This window comes from Leopardus geoffroyi, chromosome B3 (genome assembly GCF_018350155.1).
Source record: "Leopardus geoffroyi isolate Oge1 chromosome B3, O.geoffroyi_Oge1_pat1.0, whole genome shotgun sequence".
NCBI lineage: Eukaryota > Metazoa > Chordata > Mammalia > Carnivora > Felidae > Leopardus > Leopardus geoffroyi.
In genome coordinates, this window is record NC_059337.1 from 27842461 (window position 1) to 27862940 (window position 20480).

General features: G+C 37.9%; 1 protein-coding gene across 7 annotated transcripts in view; it reads right to left on the bottom strand.

The window, feature by feature from the left end:
* The window catches only part of HERC2 (HECT and RLD domain containing E3 ubiquitin protein ligase 2), a 273658-nt gene that overhangs the window by 39836 nt on the left and 213342 nt on the right, over positions 1-20480 (bottom strand). For all 7 annotated transcript variants that reach the window (XM_045448942.1, XM_045448938.1, XM_045448941.1 and 4 more), the window contains 5 exons: positions 18992-19163; positions 17933-18122; positions 17242-17382; positions 12750-12941; positions 9831-9984 (listed from right to left, as the gene is read on the bottom strand). In XM_045448942.1, coding sequence (XP_045304898.1) covers positions 9831-9984; positions 12750-12941; positions 17242-17382; positions 17933-18122; positions 18992-19163 — 849 coding nt within the window. The remainder of the gene's footprint in view (positions 1-9830; positions 9985-12749; positions 12942-17241; positions 17383-17932; positions 18123-18991; positions 19164-20480) is intronic.

The following is a 20480-nucleotide window of genomic DNA, read 5'->3' on the forward strand; positions in this document are numbered from 1 at the left end:
CCTTGACATAATGCAATGATTATCATACCATATACATGTATGTATAACAGATATAGTTACAAGTATGTGGCACAGATTTCTAACATATATAAATGTAACATATATGACAATAACAGCAAAAAGGAGAGAAAAGGAAATAGAACTACACTGGAGCAAAGTTGCTACATTTTACCAGAATTAAGATATTAACCATGAAGTGGATGGTGATATATTCAAATGCTTATTTTAGACCCTAGAGCAAACACTAAAAAAAGTGGCTGAAAATCAACAGAGGAATTAAAATGTTACACACGAAAAAATTTTAACACAAAAGAAAGCACTAAAGGAAGAACAAAAGAAGACACAGGCATTAGAGAAAATATAGCAAAATGCCGGATGTAAATCCAACCAAAGCCATAATTACATTAGATATGAATGGCCTAAGCATCTCAATCAAAAAGCAGAGATTGCTGGATGAAAAAAGTAAGATGCAACTAAAAGGAGCATAACCAGAGACAAACCCAGGCTCAAAGACAAAAAAAAGTTCTAAGTAAAAAGATCGAAAAAAATCTAGTATGGAAACAATCACCATAAAAGAAATGGAGTCGCTATACAAATATTACACAAAACAGACTTTAAGGCAAGAAATGTTAATAGAAACAAAAAGGGACATTTCACACTGAAAAAAGAGTCAAACATCAGATATAAATAACAATTACAAAGGTATGCACACCTAACAACAAAGCTCCAAAATATATGAACGGAAAGCTGATAGAAATGAAAGAAGTAGACAAGTCCACAATTATAGCTGAAGATTTCAATATCCAAGTCTCCAGAACTGACAAAATGAATGAAAGAAAATCAGTAAGACTACACATTTCAACAGGACTACCAATCATCTTAACCTTACAGATAATAATTACAGAACACTCCCCCAACAAAGGAAGAAAGTACATTCCTATTAACAGACATGAAACATTCTCTATGATAGACCACATTCTATAAAACAAGTTTCAATCAATTTAAAAGATGTGAAATCATTCAATGTATGACTGAACAACTACAACCATAATTGTATAACTACAGTGGAATTGAATCAGAAATCAACAAAAGAAGGAAATTTGGGAAACCTCCAATACTTAAACGGCACTTCTAAATAATCCATGGTTCAAACAAGAGATCTCAAAAAAGAAATTAGGAAATATTTAGGCTGAACAAAACTTGAAAACACAGCATTATCATAATTTATGTGGCATAGCCAAAGCAGTGTTTAGAAGGAAATCTGTCACTTCAAACTCTATTAGAAAAGAGGTCTCAATAATCTATGGTTCTACCTTAAAAAAACTAAAAACAAAAAGCAAAAACATATTGTACCTGAAGCAGAAGGAAGAAAATTATAAAGATCAGAATAGAAATCAGTAAAAGAGAAAACAGAAAAAGAACTGAAGAAAGAAACAAGTCAATGAAACCAGAAATTAGTTCTTTGAAAAGATCAACAAAATAAACTTTTAAGATGACAGATTGGGAGGGCAGAAATGTAGAAGATACAAATGATCAAAACCAGGAAAAAAAGAAGGAATACCACTATTGTGTTATAATAAAATATGTATTTTATTATACATATCTTGTATCTCATCATTGGCACAAAGCTCCTAAGACCCTAGAAATTTTCTGTTAGGAGTGTCTTTTGTCATTCATAAGGAGCCTTTTTGAGTCCACCTAAGTTTATGCTAATGAGGTAATTTAGGGTGGGGTCTCTAGATTACCTCAGAATGGGGCTGGTCACCAGAAAGACCAAATGATTAGAGAGCTGGCTCTTTTATTACCACCAAGAGATCTCTGGGAAGGGGAGGTAAGGTGGAGGGGGTATTGTAGATTAAGATACATAAAAACTCCTGAATAGCAAGATTTGATAAGACACCAAGCTGGGAGGATGATATACCCCAGGTTCATAGCAACAGAAGCCCCTGTATCAGGTTTTTTCCTGACCTCATCCTATGTACCTGTTCATCTCGCTATTCATCTGCACCCTTTATAATATCCTTTATAATAAACTGGTAAACCTATGTGTGAAGCTGAATAAAGGAAACCTCATTTCAAATGAAGTCAGGAGGCTAGAATGGGGAGCTCTCATGCCCTACCATTCTTCATCAGTTGCAGACCCCAACAGGAAGAGAGGTATCTTGCGTTCCCAACAGGAAGAATGTCAATCCTACACAAACTCTTTCAGAGAAAAGAGGAGGAAGGAACATGTATTAAGGCCAGTATTATCCTGACACCAAAACCAGACAAAGCTATCACAAGAAAGAAAAGCTATATGAATAAATGAATAAATTTTAAAATACAAACCTAAAAGAAAGCTATAGGGCAATACTATTCATGAAAATAGATGCAAAAATTCTTAACAAAATATTAGCAAACCAAATCCTGTAACATATAATAAAGATTATACATTATGAACAACTGTGATTTGTTTAAGATTAGAGTGAGTTTAATATCCAAAAACTGATTTCTGCAATATGCATTACTGAGTAACAAAACACACAAAAAGCATTTGCCAAATCCAACACTCATTCATAAAATGTACCTACTACCCCCCACTAAGTAGGAATAGAAACTTCCCCAAGTTGATAAGGGTGTTTATGAAAAATCTATAGTTAATGAATTTAATGCTGAGAGACTGAATATATTCACCCTACTGGAACAAGGAAAAGGATTTCCACTCTCCCCCTATGTATACAACACTGATTGTAGTCAGTCTCTGCTCTAGATTAAGGAATAGATGATGTCCTTTAAACTGCTATAAAGACAGACATGTGTGAAATGAGATTGGGGAAAGGCTGTTTCTGCATATGATGGTTAGGAAAAAATTATCTGAAAAGAGAATGGTCAGAACTCTATAACTAACTGCCTAGGGGAAGAATATTTCAGGCAGATGGCAAATATGAAGTGAGACAAATATCCTGAGCCTGGAATATATTTCAGGACTAGGAAAGAAGATGACGAGGAGGCGCCAGGAGGGAGAGACAACGAGGGAGAAAGGAATACATTGAAGAGGTGATCAGGGTTCATACAAAGTTGTATAGGCCATGGTTAGAGAAGTTCAGCTCCTATTTTAAGGTTATAGGGATATACTGGTGGGTTTTAAGCAGAGGACCAGCATGTTCTGACTGGGGTGGTTCACAGGGTGGTTTTAAGAGAGCATCTCTGGATGTCCTGTAGGGAGATGATTCTGGAGGACACAGAAGGTTAGGTGTAGAGGTGGGAACATGAGCAGCCCACTAATATATGGTGCTCATATAATAAACTGGATGTGACTAGGTGGTTGGACCCAGAATGGCCTGGAGTTAGAAATGGCTAAGTTCGTAATATATATATTTTAAAAGTAGAAATGATAAGCACTTCTGGGGAAGAAGGCAGATAGGAAAACCCTAAATTCACTTTACCCCACAGATACAACTAGGTAACACTCACATCAGAGCAAACAACTCAGAAAGAGGCCCAAAGACTGGGGGAACAAAATGACACAACTAAAATCAGTCAAGGTATTCACAAGATTTACACAGATGTAAAATATGACACCATATACTAAAACATTGGGGGAGAGAGGAGAAAAAAATGGGTTCAAACTTACACAACCATCAACTTAATATAGATTGCTTATATGCAGAAGATGTTATATACAAACCTAATGGTAACCACAAATCAAAACCTACTAATAGATATGCAAAGAATAAAGAGAAAGAAATTCAAATATATCATTAATGAAAACCAGCAAACCATGAAAGAAAGAAGGATCAGAGAAAAACCTCAGAAACAACTGCAAAACAACAATCAATTTATGGCAATAAATAGGTATCTATCAATAATCATTTTGAATGTAAATGGACTAAATGCTCCAATCAAAAGACACAAGGTGTCAGAATGGATAAAAAACAAAACAAACAAACAAAAAAACAGGACCTACCTATATGCTGCCTACAAGAGACTCATTTCAGACCTAAAGACACCTGCACACTGCGGGGGGGGGGGGGGGGGGGGTGGAGGTGAAGAAACACTTATCATATAAATGGATGTCAAAAGAAAGCCAAAGTGGCAATACTTATATCAGATACAGTAGATTTTAAAACAAAGACTGTAACAACATACCAAGAAAGACACATTACAATAATAAAGAGGACACTCCAACAAAAAGATGTAACAACTGTAAATATTTATGCACTCAATACAGGAATACTGAAATACATAAAATAGTTAATAACAAATATAAAGAAACTAATTGAAAGTAACATACTAATAGTAGGAGATTTTAACACTCCACTTACACTGATGGACAGATCATCCAAACAGAAAATCAACAAGGAAACAGTGGCTTTGAATGACACACTGGACCAGATGAATTTAACACACATATTCAGAACATTTATTCAAAAACAGAAGAATACATGTTCTTTTCAGGAGGGCACAGAACATCCTCCAAAATAGATCACGGAGTAGTCCACAAAACAAGCCTTGAAAAATTCAAGAAAATCAAAGCCATACCATGCATCTTTTCTGATCACAACATTATGAAACTAGAAATCAACTATAGGAAAAGTCTGGAAAACCACAAATACACGGAGGGTAAATAACATGCTACTGAAAAACAAATGGGTTAACCAAGAAATCAAAGAAGAAATCAAAAAGTACATTGGATCAGGGGCACCTGGGTGGCTTAGCTGGTTAAGTATCCGACTCTGGATTTCAGCTCAGGTCATGAACTCACAGTTTGTGGGTTCAAGCCCCACATCTGACTCTGTGCTTACAGCATGGAGCCTGCTTGGGACTCTCTCTCTCTCTCTCTCTCTCTCTCTCTCTCTCTCTCTCTCTGTCTCCCTCTCTCTCTGCCCCTCCCTGCTCATGCTCACTCTCTCTCTCAAAATGAGTAAATAAACTTTGGGGGAAAAAAAGTACATGGAATCAAACAAAATGGTCCAAAACTTTTGGAATGCAGCAAAAATGTTCTAAGAGGTAAGTTTATAGCAATACAGGCCTACATGAAGAAAACAGAAAAATTCACATAAACAACCTAACTTTACATTTAAAAGAGCTAGAAAAAGAACAACAAATGAAATGTAAAACCAGCAGAAGAAAGAAAATAATAAAGATTGGAAAAGAAATAAATGATATAGAAACTAAAAAAAACAATAGAATAGATCAATAAAACCAGGAGCTAGTTCTTTGAAAAGATCAACAAAATTGATAAACCTCTAGCCAGACTCATCAAAGAAAAAAAAAAAAGGAACTCCAATAAAAAAAAAGTGACAAATGAAAGAGGAGAAATAACAACCAACACCACAAAAATATATAAAATTGTAAGGGAGGGGCGCCTGGATGGCTCAGTCAGTCAGTTAAGCGTCCAACTTCAGCTCAGGTCATGATCTCAGGGTTCATGGGTTGGAGCCCTGCAACAGGCTCTGTGCTGACAACTCAGAGCCTGGAGCCTGTTTCAGATTCTGTGTCTCCCTTTCTCTCTGCCCCTCCCCCACTCGCGCTCTGTCTCCCTCTGTCTCAAAAATAAACAAACAGTAAAAAAAAAATTTTTAATTGTAAGGGAATGTTATTAAAAACCATATGCCAAAAAATTAGACAACCTAGAAAAAAAAGGATAAATGCCTACAAACATATTACCCACCCACCAAACCTGAAACAGGAAGAAATAGAAAATTTGAATAGCTCAATTACCAGCAAGGAGACTGAATCAGTAATCAAAAAACTCCCAACAAATATAAGTCCAGGACTAGACAGTTTCACAGGTGAACTCTACCAAACATTTAAAAAAGAGTTAATACCTGTTCTTCTCAAACTATTCCAAAAAACAGAAGAGGAAGGAAAACTTCTAAGCTCATTCTATGGTGTCAGTATCACCCTGATACCAAAATCAGATAAAGACACCACATAAAAAAAGAGAACTACAGGTCAATATCTCTGATAAACATAGATGCAAAAATCCTCAAAAAAATAGCAAAACCAAATTAGCAAACCAAATTCAACATTACATTAAAAAAACCATTCACCACAAAAAATGGGATTTATTCTGAGGATGCAAGCATGGTTCAACATTCACAAATTCATCAACATGATATATAAACCATATGATCATTTCAACAGACTCAGAAAAAACACCTGAAAAAGTACAACATCCATCCATGCTAAAAGCTCTCAAAAAAGTAGGTTTAGAGGGAACATACCTCAGCATAACTGAGACCATATACGAAAAACCCACAGCGAACATCATACTCAATGAGGAAATACTGAGAGCTTTTCCCCTAAAGTCAGGAATAAGACAAGAATGTCCACTTTCACCACTTTTATTCAACATAGTACTGGAAGTCCTAGCCACAGCATTCAGAAAACAAAAAGACATAAAAGGTATTCAAATGGGCAAGAAAGAAAAGCAAAACTTTCTGATTTGCAGATGACATGATATTTCACACAGAAAACTCTAAAGACTCCACCAAAAAAACTACTAGAACTAATAAATAAGTTCAGCAAAATCACAGGATACAAAATTAATGTGCAGAAATCTGTTGCATTTCTATACACTAATAATGAAGCAAAAGAAAGAGAAATTTAAAAAAAAATCCCATTTACAATTGCACCCAAAATAATAAGATACCTAGGAATAAACCTAAGCAAAAGGTGAAAGACCTGTACTGTGAAAACTATAAAACACTGACAAAAGAAACTGAAGACACAAAGAAATGAAAAGATGTTCCATGCTCATGAATTGGAAGAACAAATATTGTTAAAATATTTATACTACCCAAAGCAATCTACACGTTTAATGCAATCCCTATCCAAAGACCAAATAGCATTTTTCACAGAGCTAGAACAAACAATCCTAAAATTTATATGGAAGCACAAAAGACTTTGAATAGCCAAAGCAACCTTGAAAAAGAAAGGCAAAAATAGAGGCATCACAATTCCGGACTTCAAGTTTTATTACCAAGCTGGAGTGGGACACCTGGGTGGCTCAGTCAGTTAAGCATCCAACTTCAGCTCAGGTCATGATTTCACAGCTCATGAGTTCCGGTCCTTCATTGAACTCTGTGCTGACAGCTCAGAGCCTGGAGCCTGCTTCATATTCTGTGTCTCCCTCTCTCTGTGACCCTCCCCCACTCACACTTGGTCTCTTTCAAAAACAAACATTAAAAAAAAATTTAAATACAGACTAAATTAGAAAGAGCTTAAGAGTAAATGAACACAAATAGATGATGCTTTAAAACAAACAGAAGGAGGAAAAGAAGAAAAAGAGAAAGGTAGGAAGTATTTGAGAGGCAATAGTTAACATGGAGTCTAAAAGGTATCTAATACACGATGATGATCACGGGTCCATGAAAGAGGGCTAAGGGATTACAAACAGTACAAACTGTAACACAACAGGTCTGCACTGCAGGTCTGAAACTGCATTTTAAAGGAACATACCACCTATCTGTGAATACCGCCTATAATAACCATTTGAAAACGTATTCTAGTAAAATTACTGAAACAAAGCACAATACATAAGTGGAAAAACAGATTACCACCATCACACTTTCACAGAGGAAGAATAGGTGATCCAAAAATTTACTACCAAGAAAACCTAACTTTCAAGTTTGAGCACAAACTGTCATGGACAAGCCAATCCCAGGGCTGCTATCCTGAGCCCACTGAAGAATTGACTAAAGTGTGAGCTTCAGTCAATCATAATGAAAAAAGAGATAGGGCCCCTGGATGGCTCAGTCAGTTGAGCGACCGACTCTTGATTTAAGCTCAGGTCATGGCATGGTTCATGAGATGTAGCCCCATGACGTGCTCTAAGCTGACAGCACAGAGCCTGCTTGGGATTCTCTCTCTCCCTCTCTCTCTGCCCCTCCCTTGCTTACACACTCTCTCTCTCCCTCTCAAAATGAATAAATATTTTTAAAAAAGAGAGAGAGACAAAGGACTAGAAGTGAGCATTAACAGAGTAAAAATAAAACTAAATGAAGATTGAATAGAAGTACAGTATGTAATGGTTATTATGCTCTGGTAGATACAGTATAATCACATTTTAATAAAGTTGGGAGAAGGAAGAGAGAATAAGCCAAAATTTTTTTTTGCTATTTTAGGAACTGTATTCATGTTTGCTTATATTAGATTTGAATCTTTAGTCTCTTGTTTCTGAAATGTGAAATAAAGCAAATGAATAATTTTGAGATATTATAATTCTGTCATCCCCTATCTAATCAAGATTTTCAGTATAGAAGAAAACACAGAAGTAATGTTAGAGGTTAATAGAAACCTTGCAGTTCTGAATTTGAATCCAATGTATCAGTATGAACTCAAAAGAAAGGGGACTGCCCAACCATTCATCCTACCTCTGTCTATTGAAAAGGTCTAGAAACAATGACAGCCCAGTAATCTAAAATGCCTTCTCCACTGAAAGACACCAAGGAAGATTCCAGGTAGGGGGCAGAAACTACATGACAAGCCCAAAGCATCTTGTTATACCAGACTGCATGGAGGTTATCAATGGATCACCAATGTCATTTCCAGAACAAATTGAAGAGGTTCCTGATATCTAGAGATGGGATAATTTGAGCTTCAACAGAATAACAGTCACAAGGGATTAAAGCCCATCATATATGTTTAAATCCATAAGTTCATAACAACATAAAAGAAAAAAAAATTCTGGTCACCTTCAAAGAATGATAGGGAATCAATTCGTCTTCTTAAAAATATAAATCGAAGAAAGCTTTTAATCCTGTCTTGCTTATGCAAACAGCACCCCTAGATAACTAACTAAAGGATGAGGGGAAATATCTCTTTATAAAGTATTCCAGCTAATAAACAGGAAAAGAATGGAACAATTAGAATAGCACCATTTTGCAACCCCCAATGGATTAATGGCCTCAGGCTCTGAGTATCAGTAGCTGCTGACATCACATAAGGAAAGACAAGCAGGCACAGGGACACAACCACCAATGGTCTTGCCAAAGGTCTGAACTACTCGGAACTCTGAATCAGGAGAAATTTGCAGAAAGACAAGGATCAAGAATAGGCTGAAGTGCAGCAGGAGTATGTAAATCCAGGCTGCAGGGAAGACCAATGGGTTAAAGGCTGAGGTTCCTCAACACATAGATTGTTGAAAAAAAGGAAAAAGAAAATCAAGGAAAGAACTCAAGTTACAATAAGAAACTTAAAAGATAGAAACTATTAATTAGAAAGAGACTTAGAAGAGGGTACACACCTGGGTAACAGAAACTGCCCAGAAATACAAGTCAGCATTATCTCTAAGGGAGGGCAGCAATCACTTTAGTGGGGACACAAGAAGAGTTTCTGGAAACTGGCACAGGACTTCTTCTAGATATGAGTTTTGGTGACTATGGCAACCACACCTGATAATCGTTAAGCTAAACATTCATTCTGCATGGTTTTCTGTATCATGTTTATTTTGAGAAAAAAAGTATTTTTAAAAAGTTGGGAAATAATTCTAAAGCAATTCTGTAGCTTCTTTTTTTTTTATTTTTTTTTCAACGTTTATTTATTTTTGGGACAGAGAGAGACAGAGCATGAACGGGGGCGGGGCAGAGAGAGAGGGAGACACAGAATCGGAAACAGGCTCCAGGCTCTGAGCCATCAGCCCAGAGCCCGACGCGGGGCTCGAACTCACGGACCACGAGATCGTGACCTGAGCTGAAGTCGGCCGCTTAACCAACTGAGCCACCCAGGCGCCCCTGTAGCTTCTTTTCTATAAAATGGTGTACTTCTGATACAATTATAGAAATGAAGCTATTCTATAGGCAGAGATTCTTACCCCCTCCTCCCCCTAGGCCAGCGCTGAGTACCTGGTATCTTCACTGTTCCACTGGAGGAAGTGTCGTCTGTGTAGGGATGGCTACTCTCCACCACCACAGGCTGAGAGGACAAGCGACCACTCTGCGAGTCTGTGGCCACATCCTCCAACTCAGTGACACAGAGCTCCAGCAACATATCTGCCACCTGGGGGAGGAAGCAGGGACATGATCAGGGCACCAGGATAGGACTTCAGAATTTGATAAATCTAGTTTAAATCAGGGCTTGGTTCCCTCATCTATAAAATCAAGATAGCACAGAACTCAGAGGTGCTGTGAAGCTTGTAAGTAGCTGGGAGCTGCCTCACATACACAAGACACTCAATATGTGCCAACCAATGAAAGTGTGATCACAACAGTTTTTTATACCAAGACAAGATTACTTCCTAGTGAGGAAAAATCTGCCTCAGGAACAAAAATATCCAGGGCAGGAGCAGAAAGGTGATAAAAATGACCAAGATCTTAGAAGTCACTGGGGGTCAAACAGGAGGGGGCAGGAATAGATAGGAACAATCAAGCCACCCAGATCAAACAGCAGCATAATACCTGAAACAAACAGCTACAAGCACAAACATAAGTGGGATTTCCCTTGACCCAGGACATTAAGGGTCAGCCCCAATGCCATCTTCTCTGAACAATCCATAATGTCCTTATGTCATTTTTTTTAAGTTTATTTATTTTGAGAGAGAAAACACACACAGGGGAGGGGCAGAGAGAGAGGGTGGGAGAGAGAATCCCAAGCAGGCTTGCACTGTTAGCACAGAGCCCGATGCAGTTGTCAAACTTGTGAATAATGAGATTGTGACCTGAGCCAAAATCAAGAGTCAGACGCTTAACCAACTGAGCCACCCAGGCTCCCCAATACTTATTTCATTTTAAAATTTTACTGATTCACACCATTGAAGTCGTAAATACTGGTGATTATAAACTCTTTGATTTCTATTTTTAAAAACAAATAAGAATATGTTATTGTAGCAGTAAGAGCCTGAAAATTTTTGAAATTTAGAGAAAAAAACTATTGTGTATTCCATACTTTCCAGGAATAAATGATTTTTCTCCTCTATTTTTCCTCACATTTAGATAACAAATAGATTAGCTTAGTAAATAGTTTTGTTAATGACAAACTAATATCACTGTTATCTAGGTAACAGGACTATAAATTCAGACATCTCTCTTTTAAGAGTCCCAAATATTAGGTTGGGGTGACACAGGACCAGCATCTTGCCCCTGACCAGGATAGTCTGAAGACAATCCTATCTTTGCTTCTGTTTCCCCTTAAACCTAGTGTGCATCACTGGGACACGCATGTTGGGAGCATCAAACACCTACCACACAGTCCACCAGGAGTTTTCTGGGCTTCACAATCCTCCTCTGAAAATCCCATCACTCCCCCAGGAGAGGTCAACAAGAAGAGGGTGACACAGGCATCACAGATGTGGCTTTTCCCTCAGAGCACTCAGGGTCCAGTCCCATTTCTCCCACCCACCAGCAACCTGAGTGTCCACAGCCAGTGGACAACGTCTCAGAGCCTCAGTTTCCTCATCTGTAAACAGAGAACATCTACCATCTATACTGAGAATGCACTTACAACTGGGCCTGGCAGATATGTGTGTACTAAATATTGGGCATTATTACTTTAAATCCATGTCCTCATTCATATCCTTTCCTCTCACAAATGCAATAAACTTGTGAAAAAAACAAAAACACAAGAAAACAAAAAACAAAAAGCTTTTGCTTGTGGCAATTCATCTTGATTCAATCTCAGAATTGTGCCAAGTACCTTGCCTTAAAAAACTAGAAAGTAGGAAACCTACCTCCTGTTCTTCCTGAATACGATTAAGAAATAACAAGCCCCAAAACATTTAATTTACTAACTACCAAATCATTTACTATGTTTTCAAGACCACTCAACCACACTTAAGTATTTTCTCATTTGGGCGGCAGTGATATAAGGTCTAGAAAAACACAGGTTACATTTCTGTACAGAGTTCATGGCATCAGACTCCCTGATGTGGCCAGTTCTAAAAAGGCAGAAGGCCATTGATAAATAAAAGAGTCGTTAGGAAGCCAAAAAGTTTTAGGACTGATCAATCCAATTTCTAAGATGTACTGATATGATGCTGACTTTATACCCTAAACTAGCCACATGTAGCTATACACATTTAAATTAAAGCTAAATAAAATGAAAACTTCAGTTCCTCAGGTGCACTAGTCATCAAGTGGTCAATAGGTACATGTGACTGGAAGCCACTATACTGGATGGCTCAGCTAGCCACCACAGTAGAAAATCCTGATGGACCCCATGTTACCAAATATTAAAACTATTTTAAAGCATAATAGGTTAATGTACAGAAGAGTCCATAAATGGACCCAAATATATACAAGAATTTAAAATATGATTAAAATGTTTTTCAAATCATTGGGAAAAGGATGGATTTTTATTATTATTCAATAAATGGTTGTCAGACAACAAGTTTGCCATCTAGGAAAAAATAAAGTTGGATCCCTACATTATCCCTTATATCAAGATAAATCCCAGATGGCTCAAAAATGTAAATATAATAAATGAAATCATAAAAATAATTGGAAGAAACTTGGGAAATTTTCTTTAAATAATGCCACATAGACAAGCAGTTTTTCAGCATAATACAAAATCCAAAAGCCATCAATGAAAAAAACTGGCAGATCCAACTTCATAAAAATCAGAAATTTCTAAACGGCAAAAAATACCAAAATGATGTCAGAAGGCACAGTGAGGACAACCACAGCACACAGGACAGAGAAAGGGCTTGTTTACAAGGAGTCCTTCTGAACTGCTATCTCCTAGAATAAAATCAAGCACGAGAGAAGGTGTGATGTCAACAGTAGCATATCCCTCAGAGAGGAGCCCACGACACCCATCACATGGCTCACCTGTGGGTATGCGGTACCCATGCCAGACAGCACAGCTGACAGCACATCCCTGCCCTTGTCCCCTGCCCGGCTGCACACGGACAACTTCAGCAAGTCCACCATGACACGAGTGTCATCCGCAACGAGCAGACTAGTGAATTCATCCAAGGACTGAGGTTCTGGGCCTGTTGCTTTATTTTGGCTTTCAACATCCTAAAAAGTCCAACAATTAAAATGAGGAATGATACATTATGAAATAGTCACCAGTTTACTCATAAACTCAAAGAATACATGACTACTACTGATGAATAAGGGACTTTCTGAGGCCTTTAGCCTTTAAGAGCATGAAATGCCAGGTTAAGAAAGGACAGACCTCTAAAATTTCCACCACCATGTACTATGCTTTCAAGACCAATTAACTATTTTACAAAATACTGATAATATCTATGAAAAGGCATGCGTAAACTATAAATAAATGACAATTTATACTATGACCAAATTCGAATCATAGGTGGACGGCCTGGAATGAAGTCACAACATATACAATTTACCCCTCCCTGATTCATAAGATATGCTTGGGGATTTTCTATCAACTAAATTTGTACTTTTACATGTTTTGCCTACATTCTCTACATAACTCTTTCCTAGAATCTCTAAATCGCTTTAAAGGGACTTATTGGCTGGCATGTAACACAGTATCCATTATCTCTTGTTCCTTGGGTACTTTGAAAATGAAAATAGATATTCTCCTCTTACTTCTCATTCACAGTATGTCAGTTAGAACATACCACACCTGTCATCATTTACCTCTCCCTCCTCTGTAGCAGGTGAAAGGAGCCCCTTATTTGCCTGTGGCAGCCTCTGACCTTGTGAGGATGTCCCATCCAGGACTGCTGCCTCACAGCCTGCTATCCAACACCTAAGAGCCTCTTGGGGATTGTAGTGGGGTGTGACTTATAGAAAGGAACAAGGAGCCATCAGAGGTGGGAAATCCCAGAGCTTTTGAACGTAGAGGGAATGGGAATCACTGAGACCCTGTGCTGAATGGGGGACAACACAGGACCTTCTAGTTCCCCAGAGTCTGGATCATTAGGGGAAGAACAAGATCCCAGATGTGCCTCTCCTTTTCTCTTCTGCTTTCTGGATCTCAGCAAAACTAGTGCCAACCTTTCCAGAAAAAGAAACTAGATAAAGGAAGCACAAGCCCCACATAGGAAACTTAAGGGAAATGTGACATACCCAATGTGCAAATTCCACAGACTTAGGCCCTGGACACCATACTTCTCTGTGCTAGGAACACAGTTCCTCCCTTTAAAGAAATGGACCCTGCTCCTACCTTTGCATGGAGACCCAGAGAATCGTTAAGTGTAGTTCATCAGAAATGATGCCATTACAGAATCTCACTCACTGAAGAGCAGCAAAAGCATTCAGTGGAATATATTAACACGTGATTAATACTAACCTAATACTAATATGAAAATTATTTATTTACATTTATATTTTATGTTATTTATTTATTTATGACTCAAACCAAAACTGAAATGATAGGAATTTAGGGGTATAATCTGGTTAGTGCCTATGTCTCTTAAATAAACTGGTAGGAAAGAAATCCCTCTTCTACCTAAAAGCAAAAATTTTATATAATTCAGGATAATTTCTGCATTAAACCTTCACCATAGGAGATCATGAAGTATGAGAAGCTGAGTCTAGCCACCTAATTTATAAATGGCAATCTTTTTATTACCACAGATGGTTAAGAATAATTTCCATAGGACATATTTTTGCCAGTAGTAATAGAATAATAAATCAAGAGTTCCAAATGTAATTGAAAATAATGCATGTTAAGTAGGTGATGGGGATTAAGGAGTACACTTGTTTGATGAGCACTATCATTTATACCTGAAACTAATATTACACTGTTAACTAACTGGAATTTAAGTAAAAACTTAAAAAAAAAAAAAAAAAAAAAAAAAAAAAAAGAACGCATGTTTGTCCCCAAAGAAGGGAGAGAGTGTGAGCAGGGTAAGATAGCCAAGCATAGGGAGCACCTAAGTGGGGGTGGGGAGGGTGTCCACATGTGGGGGTGGCTGGTGTGACAGAATGGGTCCCTGCTTTGGCAAGCCAGCTTAGGAGGTGAGGGAGAGGTCACAAATCAAGCAGTTGAGCAGAAGTCAAACTGGTTTTGAGTATCAGAAGCTGTGCAGAGAAAAGGGGGTATCCATTGGGGATTACTTCTGGTTTTGAGTGTCAGGAGCTGTGTGGAGAAAAGGGGGTATCCATGTGGGGCAAGGTGTGGCAGCCAACATGGGAGGCTGGCTACCTAAGAGGAAATAAATTGCCAATAATAGGAATCAGGTTTCTCACTTTCAGAGAAGAGAGTTATAAATACAGAGGGGGAGAAAAGAAGAATGAATCCTGTGTTGGTATTAGAATTGATTGTACTGTTGTGAACCAGTGGTTTTCAAGATATGTAGGTATATAAATAAATATAAGAATACATATCTATTGTGTGTATATACATACACATACACATTTATTCCCTAGCTCTGTCCACTAAGAATGCTTGAGAACATCAACACCCCAACTTAAATGAGGACATGAAGGCCCAGATCTTGCCTTCTAAATGCCATTCTCCACTGAAAAGAACCAAGACTTCCTAGAGAAACATTTGATTTCTGGGCTGGAGGATAAATCATTTTGTTGAGACTAGAACTGTGTGTTGTGCCAGAAAGCAAGGAAACACGCAAAAAATGATGAGAACAGGTTAAAGGGACACATAAAATTCTACAAAATAGTTAAAGAAGAAGTAACACTAACCCTTCAAGCTATTCTAAAAAAGAAACAGTAAAAAAGAACACTGTCCCAACTCATTCCACTAAGGCCAGTATTACTCAAATACACAAACCAGGCAGACATCATAAGAAAACTATAGATTAGTAGTATCCTTTATGAATACCAGCTATAAAAACCCTCAACAAAAGAGCAAATCAATCCAGCGACAAATAAAAGGATTATATACTTTAAATACAGAAAGGGAGAGAGCAAAGATAAATCCTGTGGTTATTGGACTAAAACTGAAAATGTTTTTTGGTTTTTATTCTAAGCTGAAATAGTGGTTTGAACTACTCATGGTTTTGCTGGGGGTTTTCTCGTTTACTTATTTTGAGAGAGAGAGAGAGTGTACAAGCACATGCACAAGTGGGGGAGGGGTAGAGAGAGGGAGAGACAGAATCCTAAGCAGGCTCCAAGGTGCAATCACAGAGCCTGACATGGGGATCGATCTCATGAACTGCAAGACCACAACCTGAGCTGAAATCAAGAGTGGAACGCTTAACTGACTGAGCCACCCAGGTAGCCCTCATGGTGTTTATTATAAAGATAAGATGCTAAAGGAGAAAAAAAAAATGCTCAGATGCGTGCATGTTTGCTGAGAAGGTGTAAACCAAGAACATCCTATAGCAGTCAACTTACCAAGTTTCCAGATCTTGTTTCTAAATTCTATGATCTACTAAAAGGAATCAGGGATCGTTGGAGAAATGGGTGATTCCAGAGCAGGGACAGGGCAAATGAAAGATAAGTCCAGAACACACTGTTGTACCAAAAAGTAAGGAAGTGCTCAAAAATTATGGGGACATGTCAGGACAAATGAACCAGCCAAAAAGGTCTCCCAAGGGCCAAGTCTAGGATAATTGGGGTGTCAAATGAGGATAGTAATGTTTGTCATTAAGTAGGATCCCATCCTACTTTATATCATCGTAGATAGACAGACAGACAAAGATGAGAAGGGAGCTTCTCACAGAAGAACAGCAACAATTATATTCCAAAAGGAATGATGAAATCTGAAAAATCATCATGTGACAACACAGTTATAACGAATTCAGCTAGAATCATCAACAGATACTAGAAACTAGTGGGTAAAAATATGATGAGGAACAAGGTACTTATAGGTATTTACAGTCTCAAAGTATCTCCTCATGAATAATTACTAATACACTCTTATTAACTTCTGGTAGAGAAACCTGGCAGATACTCTTAAGTGATAAGAATTAGTATCACTAGTAATGCAGCAAATCAACAATGCACATACCCCAGAGGGGTGCAATGAAAAGAACTCTACATCCTTCGTATGGTGTTCCAGCCAAAAGGAAGGACTAAAGAATGTCCCATATTGAGTACTAAAGAGACAACACACAACCCTGAGATGGGTTCTAAACCCATAAATGACACTATTGGAACAATGAGCAAAGACCTGATTAAGTCTATGGATTAGAAAGTAATCCTGGATCAATGTAATGCCCTGACACTCAGGAAATACACACTAAAGCCTTGAGGATGAAAGGGGATTGTGCCCTACAGCTCCCCCACAATGGTTCAGAAATGCCAACAACTGGAGAACCTAGGTGAACGGTATATGGTAGTATAATGTGTTGTATTTCTATGTACTATTTGTCCAACTTTTGTGTACATTTAAGATTATTTCCAAATAAAATGTTAAAGAAGAAATCCCTTTGACCTCTTTGGTTTTTGTCATAGTTTCTGCAATGATGCTGGCAGCTCCTGGGTCATCCGTCACTGGGATAAATGGTCTAGAAGAAGCTGAGGAAGCAGATGGGGTCACTGCAGAGGGGGTCATGGCATCTTCAGAAGAGATCATCTAGTTTAAAAAGTATACAAGGAAAGGAAAAACTCAGCAACATGGCACACTTCCCACACAATTTCAAAAAGCCTGATCTCAAACCCCTTGGGTCATCTGGAATGTCACAGATGTTATAGAGGTTAGCAAGGAGCATACACCACCAGCTCCAGTGGGGTACAGGGCAACCCTGCAAAGTCAAGCACATTCATATTCCCATGAAAACCTATTAATATTCACAATGGTCACATGGGTCACATGAAGATTAAAATGAGCTCACAACTCTTCAAGTTGGGTTTTTCCCCAAAATAGCTTTAAGGTGTCAGAACTGCAGATAAAGGACGATGGATTTGCATTTAGCAACTTTTTAAATGAATAAATCTATTTCTACTTAAGCACTAAAAAGATCCTTTTAAATAAAATATTTTCTAATCCAAGCCAAAAATCACAGAAGTAGGCACAAAAGCACTCTGAATTAGTGGAAGAATGACTTATACTTCTCTAGATACAAAGTAGCTACCATTTCCTTTTTGATCTAATGTTGCTTTATTGCTTTTCTATTTATTTTTACCTCTCCTCTCTTTTCTTGCCATGGATTTGGACTCAGTCTGTCTTCAATATCAATAGCCAGTACACATTCCTCTGCATTCACAGGACTGGCCATAGCAGACACATCAGAAGGAGGTGCCGAGGAGGAGAATGAGGGACACTCCACTGGGGCGATCATGCCAGCCGGCATGAGGGCCCCGACCACCGCATCTCTGTCAGGAGAGAAAGCCAGGCCTGTGGTGAACTGCCCTTTACCACTGCAGGACAGAAGAGTCAGGGGCAGGGACAAGCCCTTACTGAATGATGCTTTCATTTTTATAGGATACACATAAAGGAGTTTTGGGAAACTAATGAGCTAATATTCATCAACTAAAAGCTAAAATGTTTACTTAAGATCTTATTTATCTGAATGACCACAGTGATGACAGGTGAAAAAATATCAAACATAAAAATCAGACAAGAATAAACCCCTGGATTTCCCTGAGAAATCTTCTAGGCTTATTGTTAGAGGCTGAGGATAATTTTTTATTTACTGAGAGCTGTGTACCAAGGGTGCTTCACACAAAGTTGCAAAGACTAAACATCTTCTCAATGACAGAGTTGGACTTTGGTCTGAAATTAATTTTCCTATGTAATTTATTTCTACTCATCAAGTCCATAACCATGACAGACGGGCAACTTATTCAGACTGAGAAAATAGCAGCAAAATGTTGGAAAGATAGTATTATCAAAACTCTGCCTTATCAAGTGTTTGAGTGAAGCAGATGACCAGTGGTCTTAAACATTACTGCATATTCGTATCAATACACATCAGTATCATTCCTCAAACAGTAATGCTTAGAGTTTACTCACCATAAAGAATAACAAAATGTTTTTAAGTTTGGATTTCTGATTCCTATTTCATTCCCCATTAAAGAAAGCACGAAGATACCATCATTCACTATCTACGGGTATATGAACTAAAACTCACAGCATTTAAAGATAACACCACAACAGTCTCCTAGACATATGATCAAACAAAAATACAGAAACTCAAAGTTTACATAACTACAGGATTTCAAAAGTTAGCCAACAAGCCTACCTGGCATACATGATTTGCAATGCTGTAAGTATATGAGACAAGGCCTGCTGTTTGGCCAGATTCCCATCCAATGACAGAAGAATCTTGGCAAGAGAAGGGCGATTTGGCTTAGAATTATTTGCACCACTGATTTTATTACTGGCAGCAGAAGAATCAGCATCTGAAGGCACACCTGAAAAAGGAAAATAAAGTGTGGGTTCAACTTTAAAGATCAGAGTTTGCTCTATTCCTATTTGACCTTTCAGTTTAGTTATAAAACACACTGTAATCTGCATTTTGCTATTTCATAGATCAGGTATTAGGTTCATTAATGGTCTCCCAGAGTAAAAACAAAAACAAAAACAAACAACCTATTTATCTATACTTCTAAAAACAAGCCATTTTCATCAAAGCTTTGCTATAACTGCAAAAAAAATATGCAGATTTTTGCTAAATGCATTTATAACATATATATGTGCTATGAAAATACAATAACTGCCTGTATTTACTTACCATTGAAATGCTAAACAAAAAAAAATACAAAACAATGGAGAGAAGACAAGATGTTCACCAATAAATAGTCTTACTAGACACATGTTCCGACTCTTCACTGCCCAAAGAGCTCACAGGCCTCAGCCAAGGGAAGGGAACCAGGTGGAGTACAGTGGTCTACGTGCATAAAGGGGGCAGACCTCAGAGTCAGGGAGGCCAATATAGTCAGAGTTCATAGAACAGAAGCAGAGAGGAGAGAGTTGCCCTGATATTGCTCTGGAGTTGTGCAGGTAACCTCACTCACCCCAGCTGAGGATGCAGCAAAAGGTGATACATGCCTACATGACAGGAAACTTCCCAAAGTCAAAGAAAGAACTACATGAAAGGACTGGAGGCCCAGTGCACCATCTTGAAGAATACAGAGGGACAAGCATAGCACTTGCTCCCGTCAGCCACACAGGAAGACCCCATGATTCACTGGGCACTAAGTGGAGTATTCAGAAGGATCTTGTCTCGGTGGTGGAGAATAACCAGCCCCAGACTAATAAGAGGTCTGAAGCCACTAAACAAATCCAAAACCAAGACCCAAAAGGAACAAAATGTTTCAGAGTAACCTAACTGTATCTAAGCTCAGGAAGACTTACAGACATACAAAAATCTCTAGCAACATCCAAAGTAAAGTTCACAATGTACAGTATCTAACTAAAAGTTACCAGGTAGGCAGGAAGACAGGAAAATACTACCCAATTCATAAATATTAAGAAAAATCAATGGATCTAAATAACCCAGAACTGACACAAATGTCAGAACCAGCAGACATGGAAATTAAAACACTTATTATACCTATATTATGTATGTTCAAAAGGGGAAATGGAAATATGAAAGATATAAAAACACTCAAATCAAATTTCTAGAAAGGAAACTACAATGTCTGAGATTAAAATAGTTTGGTGACATAATCAGCACATTAGAAAATGAAAACTAGTGAATTTGAAGACATAGCAATGGAAGCTATGCA